Source organism: Tamandua tetradactyla, chromosome 13 (genome assembly GCF_023851605.1).
Source record: "Tamandua tetradactyla isolate mTamTet1 chromosome 13, mTamTet1.pri, whole genome shotgun sequence".
Taxonomy (NCBI): domain Eukaryota; kingdom Metazoa; phylum Chordata; class Mammalia; order Pilosa; family Myrmecophagidae; genus Tamandua; species Tamandua tetradactyla.
This window is the reverse complement of record NC_135339.1, coordinates 53,446,510-53,466,940: the sequence shown is the minus strand read 5'-3', so window position 1 is coordinate 53,466,940 and position 20,431 is coordinate 53,446,510. Positions and strand designations below refer to the sequence as shown.

The 20,431-nt window shown below is 33.2% G+C and overlaps 1 protein-coding gene across 2 annotated transcripts in view; it reads left to right on the top strand.

Moving 5' to 3' along the window:
• TNKS2 (tankyrase 2) overlaps positions 1 to 20,431 on the top strand; it is a 72,345-nt gene that overhangs the window by 33,714 nt on the left and 18,200 nt on the right. For both annotated transcript variants that reach the window (XM_077125453.1, XM_077125452.1), the window contains exons 8-17: positions 1,742 to 1,928; positions 2,637 to 2,758; positions 5,561 to 5,652; positions 5,734 to 5,812; positions 9,577 to 9,748; positions 10,131 to 10,166; positions 12,431 to 12,510; positions 14,950 to 15,095; positions 15,683 to 15,848; positions 17,067 to 17,286. In XM_077125453.1, coding sequence (XP_076981568.1) covers positions 1,742 to 1,928; positions 2,637 to 2,758; positions 5,561 to 5,652; positions 5,734 to 5,812; positions 9,577 to 9,748; positions 10,131 to 10,166; positions 12,431 to 12,510; positions 14,950 to 15,095; positions 15,683 to 15,848; positions 17,067 to 17,286 — 1,300 coding nt within the window. The remainder of the gene's footprint in view (positions 1 to 1,741; positions 1,929 to 2,636; positions 2,759 to 5,560; positions 5,653 to 5,733; positions 5,813 to 9,576; positions 9,749 to 10,130; positions 10,167 to 12,430; positions 12,511 to 14,949; positions 15,096 to 15,682; positions 15,849 to 17,066; positions 17,287 to 20,431) is intronic.

The window sequence follows — 20,431 nt, the reverse complement described above, 5'->3', positions numbered from 1 at the left end:
GAAGGCACAGGCTCCAGACATGCCCCCAAAAGAGCTCACATCTGCCTATGCCTGGGGCAGTTGCAGCCTGAAAAGTCCTGCCACTATCCAGAGGCAGTCAAGCCTCTGTAGATACACAGCCACAAAAACCTCTGTTTCCTTCTTTTTTTCCCCCCTTTTTCTGTCAGTCCTGCCCTGGGGCAAAAATGAGCAACCTCTGCTTTGATCAGGTTCACCTAAGCTGGGGGCCTGTTTTTAGCAGTCAGAAATTGTTAATTAGTTCCACAATTGGCGTTTGATTGTGCCCAGTCCCTGCTGCTGGTAAAGTCCTTTCCTTTCCCTCTGGGAAGCAGCCTGTGGGGGAGGGGCGCTGGCCGCCGGCTGCCGCAGCTTTGGAAACTCACGGTTCTGGGGAGTGCTCGCAGCTGGTCCAGCTGGTCCAGACGGGTACGCTGTGTGTCTGGTCACTGACGTGGCCCCAGGAGCTGTTCTGTACTGTTTCTGGTTATTTAGTAGTTGTTCTGGAGGACGAACTAAAACGCGCACGTTGTTAAGCCGCCATCTTAGGAGAGAACTTCTTGACAACAGGTTACCTAATTAAAAAAAAAAAAATCCATCTCAGCTGAGAAGTGGCTGTCCATCATTAGGGGAGTATTAAAAGAATAGGTAGAGGGTGGGCCACGGTGGCTCAGCAGGCAAAGTTCTTGCCTGCCATGCCAGAGACCCGGGTTTGATTTCCGGTACCTGCCCGTGCAAAAAAATAAATAAAATAAAAAAATAGGTAGAATGTTGTGGAAGGGAATTTTCTCTTTAATGGAAAGTTAAACTATAATACCTCTGTGGTCCTTCAAACTCCAAGAATTGGAAATGGCTTAAATAGAAAGGACTGACAATACCAAGTATTAACAAGAATATGGGACATCTGAAACTGGAACTTAAAGCATTGCTAGTGGAAATGCAAAATGATAGAGCTGCTTTAGGAAACTATTTGGTTGTTTCTAATAAAGTTAAACATATATCTACCAATAGAACAGCAGTTCCACTCCTAAGGATATATCCAAGAGAAACAACATGTATACCTAGAGAGTCTTGTATATGAATGTTTATAACGGTTTATTCATAATTGTACAAAAACTGCACACATCCCTAAAGTCCATCAACAGGAATGCTATTCAGCAATAAAAAAAACAAACTACTGATATATACAGTAACATGAATGACTCTCAGAAACATTGAGTGCAAAAGAAGCTAGACATGAAGTACATAGTATAATACATATTTATGAAATTCAAGAACAGCATAATCTAAAAAGTGGTGCTAAAAATAAGAATGGGGGCAGAAATTGTCATTAAGGGGCATGAGGGAATTTTCTAAGGTAATGAAAATGTTCTATATATTGATTTGGGTGGTGATATCCCAGATATATACATTTATCAAAACTCATCTGACTTTATATGCTTAAGAACTGCATTTACCATATGTAAGTTATAACTCAGAAAAATTAGTTTTTGGAAAAGATGAAAGTTAAATCTAAAGCTTCATTCCTGTTTTAACAATACAAGAGTTTTAAATAGGTCCTTGTTGGCAGGCCTTGCTACTGAGCTACCATTTTTCCATGGGTGAAAAATATATTCACTTTCTGAAATAATTGATTTAAAAAGTGAATTTTGGAACCATAACCTATTTTAGCTTTCATGATGTTAAATCATACAGTACAAATAATTTCAAAAATTGAATGCTAAACATATGCTTTTCCCCACAGCATGGTGCCTGTGTAAATGCAATGGACTTGTGGCAATTCACTCCTCTTCATGAGGCAGCTTCTAAGAACAGGGTTGAAGTGTGTTCTCTTCTCTTAAGTTATGGTGCCGATCCAACATTGCTGAATTGTCACAATAAAAGTGCTATAGATTTGGCCCCTACGCCACAGTTAAAAGAAAGATTAGCATGTGAGTATAAAATATATAAACAGAGTTTCCAGATCTTAATGTCTTATGTCCTTTGTTCCCTGGGCAAAGTTTATGGTTTTCTGTCTATAATCAAAGTAGTATAGTGAGAAATAGCCACCTAATTTGCATACATTATTATTAGTCATAAATAGGAAATATTGTGTTAATCTTGTATTATAGAAAAATAAAGGATAATGGGTGATTTCACAAGCCTATTGAAGAAAAGAGAGGAATTTTGAAAGCCTATCCTCTTCCATTTACTTATCAGTGGGTGACTCTTGTTGGTACTACCCAGTTTTTCTATTGCGCACTTCCCTGCTAGATGTGAGCAAAACCATTTGCTACTCCCGTAGTGTTATGGTAATCACCCTTTGTTTCTTTCTTTTTTTTAACTGAGAAAGTCCTATGCTTTGGAAAGTTCTGACACTCCTCTGAACGGGGAGTATATTGCTGAACTACAGATATCTCTAAACCACTTAGAACAGACCCTGAGTCTGCCATGACTCAGCCTTGTATGCACTTGAGAATGAGTCGGAACATAACTGAGGGGAACTGAAATACATTGTCCTCAATTTTCAGGAGTTATGTATCTTGTATATTTATCTTGAGAGCATCAGTCTGACATTTTAGTTAGATTATTTCAGTATGAGATAAGCACCATCAGTTTGATAATTCTCATGCAGATTTAAATGCTTTTCCTTCATCTAGATGAATTTAAAGGCCACTCATTACTGCAAGCTGCACGAGAAGCCGATGTTACACGAATTAAAAAACACCTCTCTCTGGAAATGGTGAATTTCAAGCATCCTCAAACTCATGAAACTGCATTGGTAATGTTTCAGATTTAAAATTTTTAAATATGATAACCTAAAACGGGCCAAACTAATGTAGCTTAGTAGTAGGCTACCTCTTTTGATGATACAATATTAATTATCATAATGTCCAGTTGTAGTCAAAGCATTATTTTTAAAATCTGCTTTTTAAAATTACTGCCTATACATAAAGAAAGAAAAATTTTAAACTACAGAAAAGTATGCATCCTCCCCCTCCCCCTCCAAAGGGTAATACTATTACTAGTTGAGCATCCTTCCAGAAAAAATGTTATTCGTGTATTGGTATATATTATATGTAACTTCTATTATCACAGATGGTCTATATCATTTGCTTTTTTTTTGGATTATAAAAGTTGTAAAGGCTTATATTAGAAAATTTGGAACCTACTGAAAATAATGGAAAAGAAGATAATCCAGATAAAAAACACTTGATATATTTCCTTCCAGTATTGCCATTTTTTTTTCAAAATTAGATCTGAAGTCTGTGTGTATCCTCTCAAGACTGAGAATAAAGTATCTGTGAGTAGAGGCTACTTCCCTGACTGAGGTAATAAACTCTGTGGCACTATAACAAAGTAAATGAGAGTGGGGGAGTCTGAGGAAAAGTAGTCAGAAAGGAATGGGAGCTAATAGGGATAATTGATGGAGGATAGAGAGAGAATGGTGTAATCAGAGACTACATTAAAAGACATTTAAAAAGAAAACGGTAAGTTTTGTATGAGCTGCAAAATATGCTTTAGGTGAGAGAAGACCCCAAGTCAATATGTTTAGGAGCAGATTGTGGTAGCCATAATTATCCAATTTTTTGTGGCAATATTTTTCCCTTATGCCATAATATAAACTTATGTGAGGTTTATGTAGGTAACTATACAACATTTTGGACCTTTTCACTACTTAACTTGTAGAAATATCCAAGTTAAAAAATAGCAGAGCCACATACTAATGAGAAATGCTAATGCAAGATAAGAAAGTCATAATAGCATCAGACTAGGTATCAAGACAGTACAGAGAAACTTGGAAAGGCACTGACATCATGGAAAATTTTCAGATCTGATAACTTAATACAATATAATATTTTCCCCTGAATACCCTGGAACTACATACTTCATCCTTGTTATTATCCTTAAAATAAGAGTTAGATATCAGTTGGGTGGTAGTGGAGCAGAGGTTTAATGTAGGTTTCTGTGATTTATGGGCCGTGTCCCAGGATAGTGCCGAGGAGCAGGTGCAGTTTGAAATGGAGGTGAACTAGAATTCTTGGACATTAATTATTTCTATTCTCGTTGATAGACATCCTGGGATGATTACCACTAACAGACTGGAGGAGCTTAGTTCAACAATTGTAAATAGTTTTATTGAGGGAAAAGAATGATTTTGGTGACAGCATCATCATCACAGAATGACTCTCAAGCAAAGTCATGAGAATCAAGTAAACTTTATGATTAATAGCAGGTTAAAATCTCATAGAGACAGAATCTAGAATATAGATTACCAAGGGATGTGGTGAATTAACAGCACTGAATACATATTTGATTGTGGTTAAAGGAGGAAATGTTAGGTGGGTATGTGTTATTAGAATAAAAATAAAAATAAATCCGAGAAACTGTATAACACAATGAACCCTAAGTTAAACCATGGAATGTAATTATAATACAATTATAAAAATGTGCTTTCATCAGATTAATAAAAGTTCAATACCGGCTGGGTCACAGTGGCTTAGCAGGCAGAATTCTTGCCTGCCATGCCAGAGACCCAGGTTTGATTCCCGATGCCTGCCTATGCCAAAAAAAAAAAAAGGTACAACACCAATGCAAAGTATTAATAATAGGTGGTATATGGGAACTTTGTATTTTATGCATGATTTTTCTGTAAACCCATAACTTCTCTTAAAAAAAAAATCAGAACGAATTTCAAATGTACCATATATTTAGGTATATGAAACAACTTAGCTTAAAAATTTATTCCATAGATTCTCCGATTTCAATTTCAACTTAACGTATGTCCATTGATTTAGTCACTCACTTGTTCAGACATTCATTGAATGCCTATTGTGTATGAGTATTAACCTGGATGTTGAGGATGCAAAGATATGGACCATGACTATACAATATTTATTACATTTATAGCTGACATCCTTTCATCCCGCTGTCTTTCCTCCTTGATACATCACAGACATAGATGCTACAGCTTCCAACTCAAGAGAGTTATCGTTTTATACTACTGATTTTGCCAGACAGGTAATCCAAGGTTCTTACTCTGCTGGAGCATCTAGTTGAAGGAAGAACATTACTCCGCTATTAGCTATTCCTTCATTGCTATTATAAAGCACAATACAGGGCTTTTTATAACAGAAATAACAGTGCTCTTGTTATTTCTTTATGTAAATAAAGTGCAGTCTTTAGGGTGTTTCTTTAATCCTTCAGGAAAAACATAAGCTGTATGTAAAACATTTTGAAAGTGGTGTTGGTCACAGATATTTAAGCTTTCATCACATCAGTAATGGCTTTTTGAAAGTTGTAGAACAAATATGAAGCTTGATCAAAATAACATATATTATCTGGTAGCTGAGAGCTTGATCAAAATAATAACATATATTATCTGGTAGCTGAGATTTTCAGACTCAGTCAGAATTTGATAATACACATTTTTTCCATTGGAAAGTCTTTGAAGAGCAAAGTTAGGTCAAAAATAAACAAAAAGTTAAATAACTTAAGTGTTCTTGATAGGCAACACGGTTGTTCTTAAATTAAAAATAGTTATTTATGATCCTTGATTAATGCTATAATTTAAATTATTTAGCATTGCGCTGCTGCATCTCCATATCCCAAAAGAAAACAAATATGTGAACTGTTGCTAAGAAAAGGAGCAAACATCAATGAAAAAACTAAAGAGTAAGTATGCTTTAATAATGAAATATTATTGATATTTTTTGGAAAAGATAATCATTGTCTGGCTGACTTTTTCTCTTTAAGATTCTTGACTCCTCTACACGTGGCATCTGAGAAAGCTCATAATGATGTTGTCGAAGTAGTGGTGAAACATGAAGCAAAGGTATACTTCCTTTTGGATAATCTTTGAGTAAATCCAATGAGTTATTATCTTTTTAGAGGATGAAATGTCTTATGTTCTGTACTGTTAACTCTCTCAAAAGTATTTTTTTTACCTCTTAATCTGTACTTAACAGTAGTCTTGCAGATACATTTTCTGTATCTCTAGAAAAATATCACTTACTTTAAAAATATATCGTTCCAAATGTTAAAATAAGTTTAGTTTGAAATGCTAGTGATCAGTGAAAGGGAGGGGTAAGGGGTATGGTATGTATAAAGGAAGGGGTAAGGGGTATGGTATGTATAATTTTTTTTTTCTGTTTTCGTTTTGTTTCTTTTTCTGAATAGATGCAAATATTCCAAGAAATGATCATGATGATGAATAGGCAACTATATGATGATATTGTGAATTACTGATTATATATGTGGACAGAATGATCAAAATAGGAATGTTTTCGTTTATTTGGTGTTTTTTTTGGTATTTAAAAAAACAGAAATAAAAAAAAGAACGCCTAAAAAATATATATATATATCGTTCCTATATGTCCTTACTTCTCTCGTTCTTTTTAATTTTTAATTTTTTACATGGGCAGGCAGCAGGAATCGAACCTGGGTCCTCTGGCATGGCAGGCAAGCATTCTTGCCTGCTGAGCCACCGTGGCCCGCCCTCTTTTTAATTTTATATCCCACTTTATACCCTCAAGTTATCCTTAAGGTTATTATCTTTCCTAGTCTTTGTAAACTAGTATTTAATCTATATCCCTTTCTACTCCTTGATTGCCATGATAACTCCTGTTAGTTACCTTAGTCACAGCCTTACTTAACATCTTTTATTTCAGTGGCGTAAGCCAAGAACTTGGAACAGAAAGAAATAAGTTATTTAAATAATTTGAGTAAAAATTACATAGTTCCCCATGTTGGGACCTTACTATTCTTTAGTTGACATTTATGCACAAAACATTTCATTTGTAGAATAGTTATGCTTTGGTTAAGGCTAGAAATCATCATTACCTATCTAGGACTTGTAAGAAATACTGCTTGGTAAAAGATATACATAGCATCTTCAAGTTGAAAAGTATGACTATCACCTATTTCAGTAGTTCTCACATGTTTTAGCCACAGATCCTTGCCTTCTTCAGACAAATTCTTTAGTAGAAATTCGGTGTGTAACAGAAAGAATGGAGCTGCTCTGGGTGAAAGGAGAAGAAAGAAATAGAGAGTGGCCTCTGAGGCCCTGCCCTAAATGGTCTTTGCAGAATAGTTTTCTGATTTGTCCTTCCTCCCAAAGAATCAATTAGAATACTACTATTTCTTTTGGCATTGCCTTTCAGTATCCTAATTTCTCTTCAATTTGGAGGAATTTTTCATAATATGTAATCATAATCTCTTCTAAGTTTTTGAATAAAATAAAGTTTATTTCCACTGGACTGCTTGGCATATCTCATTTGTCTGTCTTTTCTGTAGCTTTCATTGATTTTTTTTTTCAATAAATGTGGTTTATTACCTGAATGGCTGGATTCATATCAGACTTGAGTTGTGAAATTCTTTGAAACTCTCTTAACTGGGTTGACCAACCATCCAGGTTTGTCCAGGACTGAGGGATTTCCAGGAATGCGGGCCTTTCAGTGCTAAACCCAGGAACATCCTGGGTGAACCAGTACAAAATGCTCACCCTAATCATGATGTAGAATGGTACCCAAATAAAGTTTTCAAGTGGATGTATTTCATATTCAGTGAGTTTTGGTGTATGAATAAATAAAAAGAGTATTTCCCCTGAGCATTTTAAATCATTTTCTTAGGTTCTGTAAACTTAGTTTTTATCTGTTGGTAGTCTAATTTTAGGTTCACTTAGAAGTCTTTGCTGTTTTCTTGTTCAGATACACTCTGATCTGTGACTATGAATTGACCATTGTCTCAAGACAATCAGTGAGCACAGGGTTAATTATTGAGAAATTTAATTTCCCAGTTAAATTATGAAAAGTTACTTCCCTGAGTAGGAATGAGGTGAGGACAGTCTTCCAGGTGCTTTTATTTTATTAAGAAAAATTTCAAGTATACAGCATACTTGAGAAGACTTTTACAGAAAACAAGTGTATACCCACACCTAGATTCTACTACTAACATTTTAATCTATTTTATCTATCAATTATCCCTCTATCAGTATATCATTTTTTACTGATTTCAAAGTAGTTTCCAGATATGTATACACTTCCCCCTAGGTATTTCCACATGCACATCAGCAACTAGAGTTCAACATTTGTTTACAGTTTTTCTTCAGATGTAAAGCTTATAGATAGTGAAATGTACAAATCTCTTGTTTAAATATTTTTATTGTAAACAACAAACATACAATCATTCTTGACATACAAACATTCTATATATAGTATACAATTAGCGGCTGACAGTATCATCCATCACATAGTTGTGTATTTGCCAGAATCATTTTTTTGAACATTTTCATCTCCAGCAAAAGAAATATAAAAGAAATGAAAACTCGTACATATCATACCCATACCCCTTACCCTCTCATTGACCACTAGTATTTCAATCTGCTCATTTTATTTTAACCTTTGTTCCCCCTATTATTTTTTTAATCCATTTTTTTTTTACTTGTCTGTCTATACTGTAGATAAAAGGAGCATCAGACACTAGGTTTTCACAATCACACAGTCACATTGTGAAAGCTGTATCATTAAACAGTCATCATGAAACATGGCTACTGGAACACAGCTGTAGTTTCAGAAATGTACAAATTTTAAGTGTGCATTTGCTGAGTTTTGATTAGTGCATATACCTGTGTAACCAAAATCCCTATCAAAATATAGAACATTGCCTCATGGCAGAAAATTTCTCTCATGCCCCATTCTAGGCAACAACTGTTCTTTTTTTTTCAAGTAGATTTGCCTGTTTACACCTTCATATACATGGATTCATACAGTGTGGGTTTTTTTCACTCAGCACACTGATATGGAGACACTTATAAATCTGTAGTTTGTTCCTTTTCATTGTGATTTAATATTACATACATGAATCTACCGTAGTATGTTTATTCCTTCAGATTATGTTTTAAATGAGATAGAGGGCTAATCCAGTAGGAGTGTTTGAATGCTAATTTAGTTTCTAGCTTTGGTACTGGTTATGTAGGGATTAGTGTTCATAACTTTGGACTTCAGAAATCCGTAAAAATAACATGGATTAGATTTGTCTAGGTAATTCTAGCTCTAAATGCAGTGAACCTGAATGCTTTAATGCTAAACACAGCTGTTATTCAATATCTCACACTTCTGACCCCAAAATGGGTCTTCTTTTTGATACAGCTTTCAGGAATTGGTGAATTTATGCTCTAGATTTGAGCAAAAATACTGTGATTTGGCACCGATTAATAGGCTTATAAGCTTCATAAAGGAATAATTGAGATTTTACTTTAATAGCAAATATAAAATACATGCTTGGGTGGTTTTTTTTTTCTTTTTTTATTAATTAAAAAAAATTAACAAACAAAAATATTAACATATTCCATTCTACATATACAATCAGCAATTTTCAATATTATCACATAGTTGCATATTCATCATTTCTTAGAACATTTGCATCGATTTAGAAAAAGAAAGACAACAGAAAAAAAAAAGATTACACATACCATACCCCTTACCCCTCACTTTCATTTATCACTAGCATTTCAAAATAAATTTATTTTAACATTTGTTCTGCTTGGGTGGTTTTAAACTCTGTATGCATGCTAATTTTTTTTTTCCCTGCACTGTTAAGGTTAATGCTCTGGATAATCTTGGTCAGACTTCTCTGCACAGAGCTGCACATTGTGGTCATCTACAGACCTGCCGCCTACTTCTGAGCTATGGATGTGATCCTTCCATTATATCCCTTCAGGGTTTTACTGCCTTACAGATGGGAAATGAAAACGTGCAGCAACTTCTTCAAGGTATTAATTCCTTTCATAAAATATTAATTCCTTTCATAAATTGATTTTTGAAAACTAATCTTTTACATTTCTCACAAATTATTGTTAACTGAAGAAGTTGGTAGTAAAAAGAACATTTTTGAGAATTTTTGGTTAACTCATACTCAGTGCCCAAATGTGTTAGTTATAATTTTGTTCCATTAACATTTTCTACCCAATTTCTGTGAGTAAATAGCTGCCTCTTAAGTTTTATCAAGGAAATTTTAAGAATAAGATAAAACAGTTAATATATCTTTCTAAAGAAAGGAAACTTAAAAGGCAGTAAGGGCCTTTTAGTAGAGCAACCCTCATGATAAGTAATACTCTAAATACTGTCCCTACTTTATTCCTTTTTTTTTTTTAGATCCTTCATATATAAGGCATGTAGAGCTTGTACAAGGTAAGCACCTATTTGAATTATTAAAACATATTTAGTGAATGTACACATAATTCATTACATTTAAAAATGTTTCGTTTAAACTATAGTACACTTGGCATAGGTTAAACATTTCAGCCTAGAAATCTGGTCCTATAAATCTTAAGCTGCCTTTGACTACATTTCTAGCATTTATTAGTATTTAATGGAATAGCTCTGACATCTCAAAATTCAGATGGGAAGATATATAACAGGTCAAGCCTTTTGTATCTTTCATAGTCACCCTTGATGATTCTTATTTATGGCTATAATGTTCTGAAAACCATGTTTTGAGAAACACTGCTTAAAAGAGGAAGACATATTGATGCAGTCTCCTGGGATCTGCCAAAACTGTGAACTATACAGCTGGCTTTCAAGATTCCCGTTACTAGGGTGCACAGTGGTAGAATGCTCACCTTCCATGCGGGAGACCCAGGTTCAATTCCTGGACCATGTACACACGCACACACACAAAGAAAAAAAAAAGATTCCCTTTACTTCTCCATAAAACACACATTTGTTTCAGTGTCAATTTGGGGGGTGATATCCAGATGACAGTATAGCTTATAATTGTCATATTGTCTTCACAGAAGCTTTTAAGTACAATTTTACCCTCCCACAAACAGTGTATGTTAGGACCTGTTTGTCTATCAATACTAGGTATTAGATTCTTAATATTTTCTTTGGGTGAATGTGTGTATGTTAAATTACAGAAGTAAAAGGTGCTTTTGAGAATGCAAACTATAGAAATATTGTTAGTATACAACCCATTTCCTCTTTGACTGCTAATGGATGAAAAAGATTGTATCTCAATTTGCTTTTCTGATTGTAAGCTTGAGCATATTTTAATGTTTATTGGTAATTTCTTTCTTATTTTGGGGGGGGTGAAATTGCTTATTCATATCCTCAGCCCATTTGTCTGTTGAGGTTTTCTGTGGTATTTATTCCCATAAGAGATGTGTATATATTAAATATATTTTTTTATTATATGTAACAATGTGACTTTTTTCTTCATTTTGTTGCTTGCTTCGTAACTTTATTTAATGCTGTGTTATTTACCTGGCGTTTTCCCAAATTGATTTTCTTTTCTGCTTTTGCTTTTGATTGTACTGCTGTAAGAAGCTTTTTAAAATTGTGGTAAATCTATATAACTCACATAAAATTTGCCATTTTAACCATTTTTAAGTGTACAATTCAGTAGCGTTAATTGCATTTACAATCCTGTACTACCATCACCAATATCCATTACCAAAACTTCTTCATCTACCCAAAGAAAACTCCTGTGCCCATTAAGCAGTAACTCCTTATTTTCCCTTACCTCCAGTATCTGGTAACCTCTAATCTTTTCTGTCTCTATGAATTTGCTTATTCCAGATATTTCATTTAAGTGAAATCATACAGTATTTGTCCTTTTCTGTCTGGCTTATTTCACTTAGCATAATGTTTTCAAGGTTCATCCATGTTGTGGTATAGATCAGAACATTCCTTTTTTATAGCTGAATAATATTTCATTGTGTGTGTGTGTGTGTGTGTGTGTGTGTGTGTATGCCATGTTTTGTGTATCCAGTCATCTTTTTCTCCATTGTGAATAAAGCTGCTTTGAACATTGTCATATGCATATCTGTGTCCCTGCTTTCAATCTTTGGAAATATCTGGTTCATGTAGAAATTCTTTGAACTTTTTGAGGAACAGTTTAACTTTTTTTCTAGTACTTTTAAGGTTTACTTTTTTATACATTTACAATGTATAAATCCGTCTGGAATTCTGTAATAAGATACAAGTTAGATTTTTTTTTTCCTTTCCTATGAAAGTTTTAATGAGCTATAAAATATAGAATTTCAGAACAGGAAATGACTTTAGATATCTTCTAATCTAGCTTTTTTAAAATTGAAAAATCTGAGACCCAGATAGTTAAAATGACTTGCCCCAGATCAGATAGTGGCAGAACCTCAGGTCTCTTACCATTCTCTCCTAATTTAATACTTTGCCAGTTTTGCACATGACTTGGTTATAGAGCAGTCCACCTTTCATCATCTATTTTATGTTCCTTTATATTGGTTTAGATCACATTTTATAATGATTGTAGATATTTACATACATTTTAAGAGAATCTTGCTGTTTTCCTCACAAATGTGGAGATTTCCTTCCAAACAGTAAAACAACTTCACTTCTTGATAAGATGCCTGCAATAGTTTCTGGACCCACCCCCTAAGATGAGTTAATCACTCTCTTCCTCTCTCTCTTTTTAGAGGGTATCCCATTAGGTAATTCAGAGGCAGATAGACAATTGCTGGAAGCTGCAAAGGCTGGAGATGTAGAAACTGTAAAAGTAAGATATGATTTTATGTTTTTGTTTTGTTTGGATTTTTATTTTGGCATTGTTTACTGAATGTGTACTGTCAATAATAAAGAGCCTTGTTATTTATATGTTCCTTTCTTTAACAAAAGAGGCCAGTAAAACTAATCTAATTCTGTGCAAGTAAGGAGCATTGGGTAGTAAAAGAAAAAGAAATTAGTTTTACATACGTCTCATTAAATAAGTCACATTCACAAATTGAAATAAACTGCATATAATACCAAATCATTTTGCTTAAAGAACCTATTCATTTGTCCTTTTAAAAGAATATGGTATATCAAATTGTCCATTACTGTTTACAGCTGACACATAAAACAGAAGAGCAAAAAATCCTAAAGAGTGTGTCACTTTTGTCTGCAGATTTCTTCTGAGGTTTTCATTTCTTTGCCCTTTTCTACCCTACTGATGGGAACCCAGTGTTGAGCACAGTAGTAAACATTGCCATTTTCCAAGCCACTATCTCATAATAATCTTCGATTCACCTAGTCTGGAATATTTTTCTTTCTAAGAACAGCCAACTTTGGCTCTCATCTTCCCCCATCTCCCACAACAGTCTTCCCTTCCTTAGATTCTGTTTTTTCTTTTATTATAGAAGCATATGTAATGTTTTAATGACTATACCAGATATGCCTATTACATACAGAAACTATACACCAAGGTCAATAACTCAAAAGCCTGACTTCTTGAGATTCTGTTAATATAATTCATTGAAATTCATTGGGGTGCAAGGGTAGTTCCATTGGGGTGGTAGAATTCTCGCCTGCTATACAGGAGATCCAGGCTCAATTCCCAGCCCATGCACTTCCCAAAACAAGTAAAGAATAAACAAAAACAAAACAAAACATTCAACAAATGGTGCTGCAAAAACAGGATACTCATGTGGAAAAAGAATGAATTGTGACCCCCGGCTTACAGCATACAAAAAAAAAATTCATTTAGCATGTTTCATAAATTAAACAATTCTTCATTAATTCACTATTATTTTAATTTCCAAAGCCTAATAGGGAACAAAAAGCCTTTTTTTCCCTCTCTTTTAGACAGTGCTGATCCTTTTTGAGGAGGCACTGACAGGTAATAAGAAATTTTATAAAAACCCAAATCTGTTGATTTAGTTAATGGCAGAAGTAATTGTGTGAAACAGTTTCACTATATTTCTCTGTCATGTTCTCAATCCTGAATAGATTCACCCCACAAGTTAATAATTTCAGGTTTTCTGATAAATAACTGTGCAGGTCTCATCTCAACTTGAGCTCTAAGAGAATCCATTAACTGCCCTTTAAATGAAGAAATTTCTGGAAATCAATTTAAAATTCCTTGAGATCCCTTGTAGCACTTTATCTTTGTAGGCAGGATAATCATCTCCATATAACATCAGTATTTCTTTTAATTCATTTTTCAAAGGAAAAAATGCTGTTATAATGCTATTTTATTATATGTTCATCTTATTTTAGAGAACATAAAAGTATATTTGATAAACATGTCTTAATAACTAGACTTTAAATTAAAACAAGCAATCTAGAGAAAGATACATGAAGAGATGAAGCTAGGGGCAGAAACTAAAGAACAAAAGAATACCTTTGAGTTGAGAAAGACCTCCCTCTCTCCCTTGTTCTCTTCTTGTGATAAACATCAAACTATCTTCCTCTCTGCTTTTAAATTCATTTGAAATTCGTCTCCATCAGTTTTTCTGTTCCTTACCTATTCTAGTCAAGTGACTTGGTATGAATCACTAGACAAGAACATATACATATTAATTGTTCAAAGAACACTTTGATCCATTAGACTAGATATCTTATTGGATTCCTAATATTAGAAAACCTGTCTCAGAATAAACAAAATTAAACTGAGAGGTAAGAAATAGAATGGTTAATCATAATATCAAGCTTAGCAACACCTGACACGCATTAAAAATACAAATTCCTGAGGCCCTACTTCAGATGCACTGAAACATGTTCCCTTGAATGAAATCTAAATCTATATATCTAACAATCTATATGTATATCAGAAACTCTGAACTGATTTACCTGTTCTGTGATTAACTTGAGATAAGTCCACTGATAGCTGCTCCCTTGCTGTACTTCTATACATATATTTTCCCCAAAGTAAAGGTTTATAATTGCTGATATTTGATAGTTAGTATACCTTTATGTGAATACTAATAATGATAATGATAAAAATTTACCTACTAGCTTTAGAAAATGCTGAAGAAACAGGCATAGATAAAAAAAAAGTTATTCCCATTCATAACTAGATGAAATAATAAATAGCAAATAGTTTGAGAATAACAATTTGATATGAGAAAATCGGTCAAACATTTGAAATTTCTACTAAAATGAGTTGAAACAAGGAAAGAAATTGTTATACCCATTTATCAGAATATGTAATGTATGTTCAATATGTTTCATTCTATAGAAATTGTGTACTGTTCAGAGTGTCAACTGCAGAGACATTGAAGGGCGTCAGTCTACACCACTCCATTTTGCAGCTGGCTATAATAGAGTGTCTGTGGTGGAATATCTGCTGCAACACGGAGCTGATGTGCATGCTAAAGATAAAGGGTAAGTACCAATTGCCATGACCTCTCTTTTCCTTATCTTTAGCTGATCTTCTTAGGAGAATCTGAAAATATTTTTATGACAGCTGGTAGCTCTTTTAGTTTACAGTGAACTCTTGTTTCCTAGCATTGCCTTAAATAAAGCTTCTTAATTTCAGTTAAGATTTTATGATAAATTTTATGATCTATATAAAAGCTTATTTGAATAATGCCTCATAATAATTTTATAATGGCCAAAGGGATTACATTAGTGTGGGATTGATTTTTAATGTAGTAAATTTTTCAGTTTTCATTGAGAATATTTTAATTCTTCCAATTGATCTTGAAATTATTTTCTATTAGAAACAATATAATTCTTAATTCTAGATAGTAAGTACACAGATGTTCATTGTGTTCTTTGTTTTTTAAAATATTTAAAATTTTTTTCCTCCCTCCCCCAAAATTCCATTTCTGGAATATAATAGACTTAGATTCTATAAAAATAACAATCAGTATAATCCCATAAGTGATTCAAGAAATATCTTTTATCAGTTACATATAATTATTTACATTAAAGCATATCCTTCTGTTGCATTGCTCTTTTCATTTCAGGGGCCTTGTTCCTTTGCATAATGCATGTTCTTATGGACATTATGAAGTTGCAGAACTTCTTGTTAAGCATGGAGCAGTAGTTAATGTAGCTGATTTATGGAAATTTACACCTTTACATGAAGCTGCAGCAAAAGGAAAATATGAAATTTGCAAACTTCTTCTTCAGGTACATTTAAGTACTTAGTGTGGATACAAATAGATATGTTTATGATACTTCTAATAAAGTATATAAACTTTAAACTAGTAAGAGGATGAGAAGCAAATTTATGTAATCTCTAGATTTCAGAATAAATGTCTGAATAAAATAAAGTACTTTTACTGTAATATATAAATAAGAATGTTTACACACGTCAGTTTATTATTGTTTAAAGTCACCTATCGTCTTATGAAAGTTCTCTGATTATCTTAGTTTTCCCTATTTAAATCTTTGACCTGATACCATTTGATGTATTATGTAATTTTTAAGGCAGGTTTATTTAGAACTGATGAAATTGATGGTGCTGTTTGAATACAGGTACCAGTATAGATATTTTATAGTAAAATTAGAAGGATAGTTTGATTTTTACTTAATTTTAAGGTTTATGAAACAAAAAAAATGTAATATATGAAAGGTAATTTTTTTTTTAATTTTTAGAAGACTTTAGTTTGAGGTAATCTACGATTTCATGCAGTTGTATGAAATAATATAAAGAAATCCAAATACCCTTCACCCGGTTTTTCCCAGTGGTAACATCTTTGCTTTTTTAAATTTTTGTGGTGGTAACATATATGCAACACAAAAATTCCCATTTTAACTACTTTTATATGTACAATTCAGTGATATTAATCCACTTACAGTGTTGTGCTACCATCACCAGTGTTGATTACCAAAACTATTTCATCACCCCAAACAGAAATTCTGTATCCATTAAGCAATAACTCCCCATCTCCCACCTCTGACATCCAGTCCAGTAGCCTGTAATCTACTTTCTGTCCCTATGAATTTGCTTATTTTAGGTATTTCATGTAATTGAAATCATCAATATTTGTCCTTTTGTGTCTGTATTGCTTCACTCAAATGATATTTTCAAGGTTCATCTGTGTATCAAAACTTCATTCTTTATACAAACTCTTTTCCTGAAAGTTAATTCTTAATAAGACATTTCATTTTGAACATACTTAAAGATTTTTACTTTATTATTGCATTATTAAAAAAAACATTTACCTGTCTCTATATTTTTACTATAAGTATTTATAAATTGAACATTAGTAACAACCACATTAATTTTTAAGATAGTCTCAGAGTATAAAATGGTTTTCTTTGGTATAATCATATTGACTATTTTCTCATTGACCAAGGGCACACTTTAGTGAGATCCTCCGTTTCTGTTTTTCATATGCCTAGCATGGTGCAGACCCTACAAAGAAAAACAGGGATGGAAATACTCCTTTAGATCTTGTTAAAGATGGAGATACTGATATCCAAGACCTACTTAGGGGTGATGCAGCTTTGCTTGATGCTGCCAAGAAGGGTTGTTTAGCTAGAGTAAAGAAGTTGTCTTCACCTGATAATGTAAATTGCCGTGATACCCAAGGCCGACATTCAACACCATTACATCTAGCAGGTAAGTAAATGAAGTTTCATAGATTTAGGTTGGTAACATCTAAGGATAATTTTACTTGCCACTTTTATGAGTGAAATATTGAGTAAAATATTTTCTGTAAGTAAATCTGGAAGATTCAAATTCACTGTATTCTAATGCCACCATTATACTCTTCAGTTTAATTGTACAGGTCAGTCATACCTCAAGTATGTTTAACTAGTATTTTACATTTACTAAGAACAATTGAAACAAGCTCCACCAGTCACCATGTGGCTGGAACCCTTTATTCTAAGTCATCTTATTGTTTGAATTATCTTTGATAAGTGAGTTTGGCTGCAGAAACTTGAAAAAAAGGAATGCCTGCTTGAGTCTCCTTTCCTAGTAGAAAGCTAAAGCTTTCCATTCTTCTGATGATAGTTGTTAAGCACAAGCAAGGAAAAAAATCTTAAAGACTTCCAGAAGTTACATAAACCTCTTGCCAATGTTACTTGTTCTATGTTTTCACTCATAAAAGTGGCATAGTGCACCTTTGCCTTCAGTGTTTATTTACAACATGGTATTTTTAGTACAGCTTTTTTCAGCTGCCTTAAAATTTCTTGGATGTCCTGGAGCAGCTAGAAGGAAAAATCTGAGATGATGGTATGGTAGCCCATGACAAACTGTGGAATCTGTCCTGTAACTGCTTGTTGAAGAGTGCTTTGAAAACTACTTTGCTTTGTATGTATGTTATATTATACAATAAAAAAAATTTTTTTTAAGAAATGCTTAGAAATCCAAATACCCCTGAAGAGTGGGAGAAAGATCAAAGGTAATAGTGGAGTTACACAGAGAATATTGGGTTTAACAAATGAGTATGAATGCTGAATCATTATATTGATATTTTTTTAGTGTCCAGTACTTTAGAGCAGCTAGAAATAAAAACCTAAAATTATGGAATTGGAACCCATACCAAACTCTGAAATCTGTTCTATAACTAATTGTTGCGATGTACTTTGAAATTTATTGCTTTTTTTGTATATATTATTTTTCATAAAAAAAGAGAAGATAGGAGTTAACAAAGGAGTATGACTGCTGAATCATTATATTGATATTTCTTTTGGTCTCCAATTTCTTGGAGCAGCTAGAAGAAAAAACAAAAAAAATCATGGAGCTGTAATCTTTATCAAACTTTAAAATCTGTTCTATAACTAACTTGTTCAAATGTACTTGGAAAATTACTGCTTCTTTGTATATATGTTACATTTCACAATAAAAAAAAAGTTTTAAAAAAAGTGCTTAGAAACAAGCCATAAAAAATACTTGATCAATAGCTAATATCTTAGTAGCATTGCATCATTAAGTTCATTTGACTCATGTAAATGAATACATTTAGATAAAAGGAACCATGTTTATCTAAATACACGTGGTGAAAAAAGAGAAAAAATTAGTAATGCAGGTGTTTCTACTACTTTGTATAGTGGAGTTGGAAGTCTACTATTCTCTCATTTGGTTTCAGTCTCTTAATGTATATATCTGAATGTCTTGCTAATGTTTAAAAAGTAGTTTTGGTTTTATGTGGTTTTTACCTTTAGAATCTTACCCCATGCAAGTTGAGACAGTAGTATCTGAAGAAAAGAATTACTCCGTCTTGTATCTTTTTAGAGCATTTTGGAGATGATAAACCACAGATATTAACATGGTGGAAAAAAAGCTTTTCTCCCTTCCATAAGTAGTCAGGAGTACTAGTCCATGCAAAACAAGATGTGACCTGACCTCTGGCTTAAAATTGTGCTATGCATACTTATATTACCTTTTTGTATTGTTATGGTAGCTTATCTAGAACAATTAACATTACTATTTAAGTCAATGTTAGTGGCAAACTATATACATAATATATTTCTGCCCACTTATACAGAATTGCACCTTGAGGCCTGGAAGGACTTTTAAATTCAGTGTAGTATTTAATTATGGTAGTTTTGTTTTTCTTAATCTTTTTAAGTTCTTTTGCTTTAGATGGTTCAGCAAAAGGATAAAACTACAATAAAAATAATGTGAATAAAACAGTTTTGAACAATTTTAAAATTTTCAAGTGATAGCTGATTTATGTTGACACGCTTAGTTCCAATTTTTATTTTAGTCTGTTAGTGTCAAATAAATTGTACATTATATCATAAGAGTATTTACTAAGATAGTTAAAAATTCCCAAGATAGTTGAAGCTAGGAGGTTGTGGCACATTTATAAAATACTAATATTACTTCATGGCTTAATAACACAGGTTCCGCTCCCATACTTGTACATACTTAGTGTACCACTAAGTCCTCTAGCAAAGCTGATGTCCTTGTGGCCACCTGGGGAAAGTGGGCCCTGGCTTTATATGATTGGATACCTTTTACTTGCAGCCCTTTGGACCATATACCTGATTTCAGGAAGTTGTATATAACAACAATGGAGGCAGGGAATTTTTTAGGAAGATTTTAAATGGAAAAATATAAGCAAATCAACCATTATAACTTTAAGTTTCCAAAATCAGTAGATATCTTCATTGAAAGTTTCCTACTTGAGACCAGTGGTAAATTTTTCTATAAGATAAATTTTTAATAGAATCCAGTGGGGAGAGGATCAATTAAGAAAGAGAGAAATTGAATAATACAATAAATGAGCTAGACTTGACAGACATGGATCATTCTCAGGGATAGACCATATGCTGGGTCACAAAAGCAAGTCTCAATAAATTTAAAAAGTTTGAAATCATAGAAAACACTTTCTCAGATCATAAAGGAATGAAGTTGGAAATCAATAATAAGCAGAGTGCCAGAAAATTCACAAATATATGGAGGCTCAACAACTCACTCTTAAACAACCAGTGGGCCAAGGAAGAAATTACAAGAGAAATCAGTAAATATCTCGAGGCAAAAGAAAATGAAAATACAACTTATCAAATTATTGGGATGCAGCAAAGGCAGTGCTAAGAGGGAAATTTATTGCCCTAAATGCCTGTATCAAAAAAGAAAGAGCAAAAATCAAGGAATTAATTGTCCACTTAGAAGAACTAGAGAAAAAACAGCAAACTAACCCCAAAGCAAGCAAGAGGAAAGAAATAATGAAGATTAGAGCAGAAATAAATGAAACTGAGAACATGAAAACAATTGAGAAAATCAATAAAACTAGAAGTTGGTTCTATGAGAA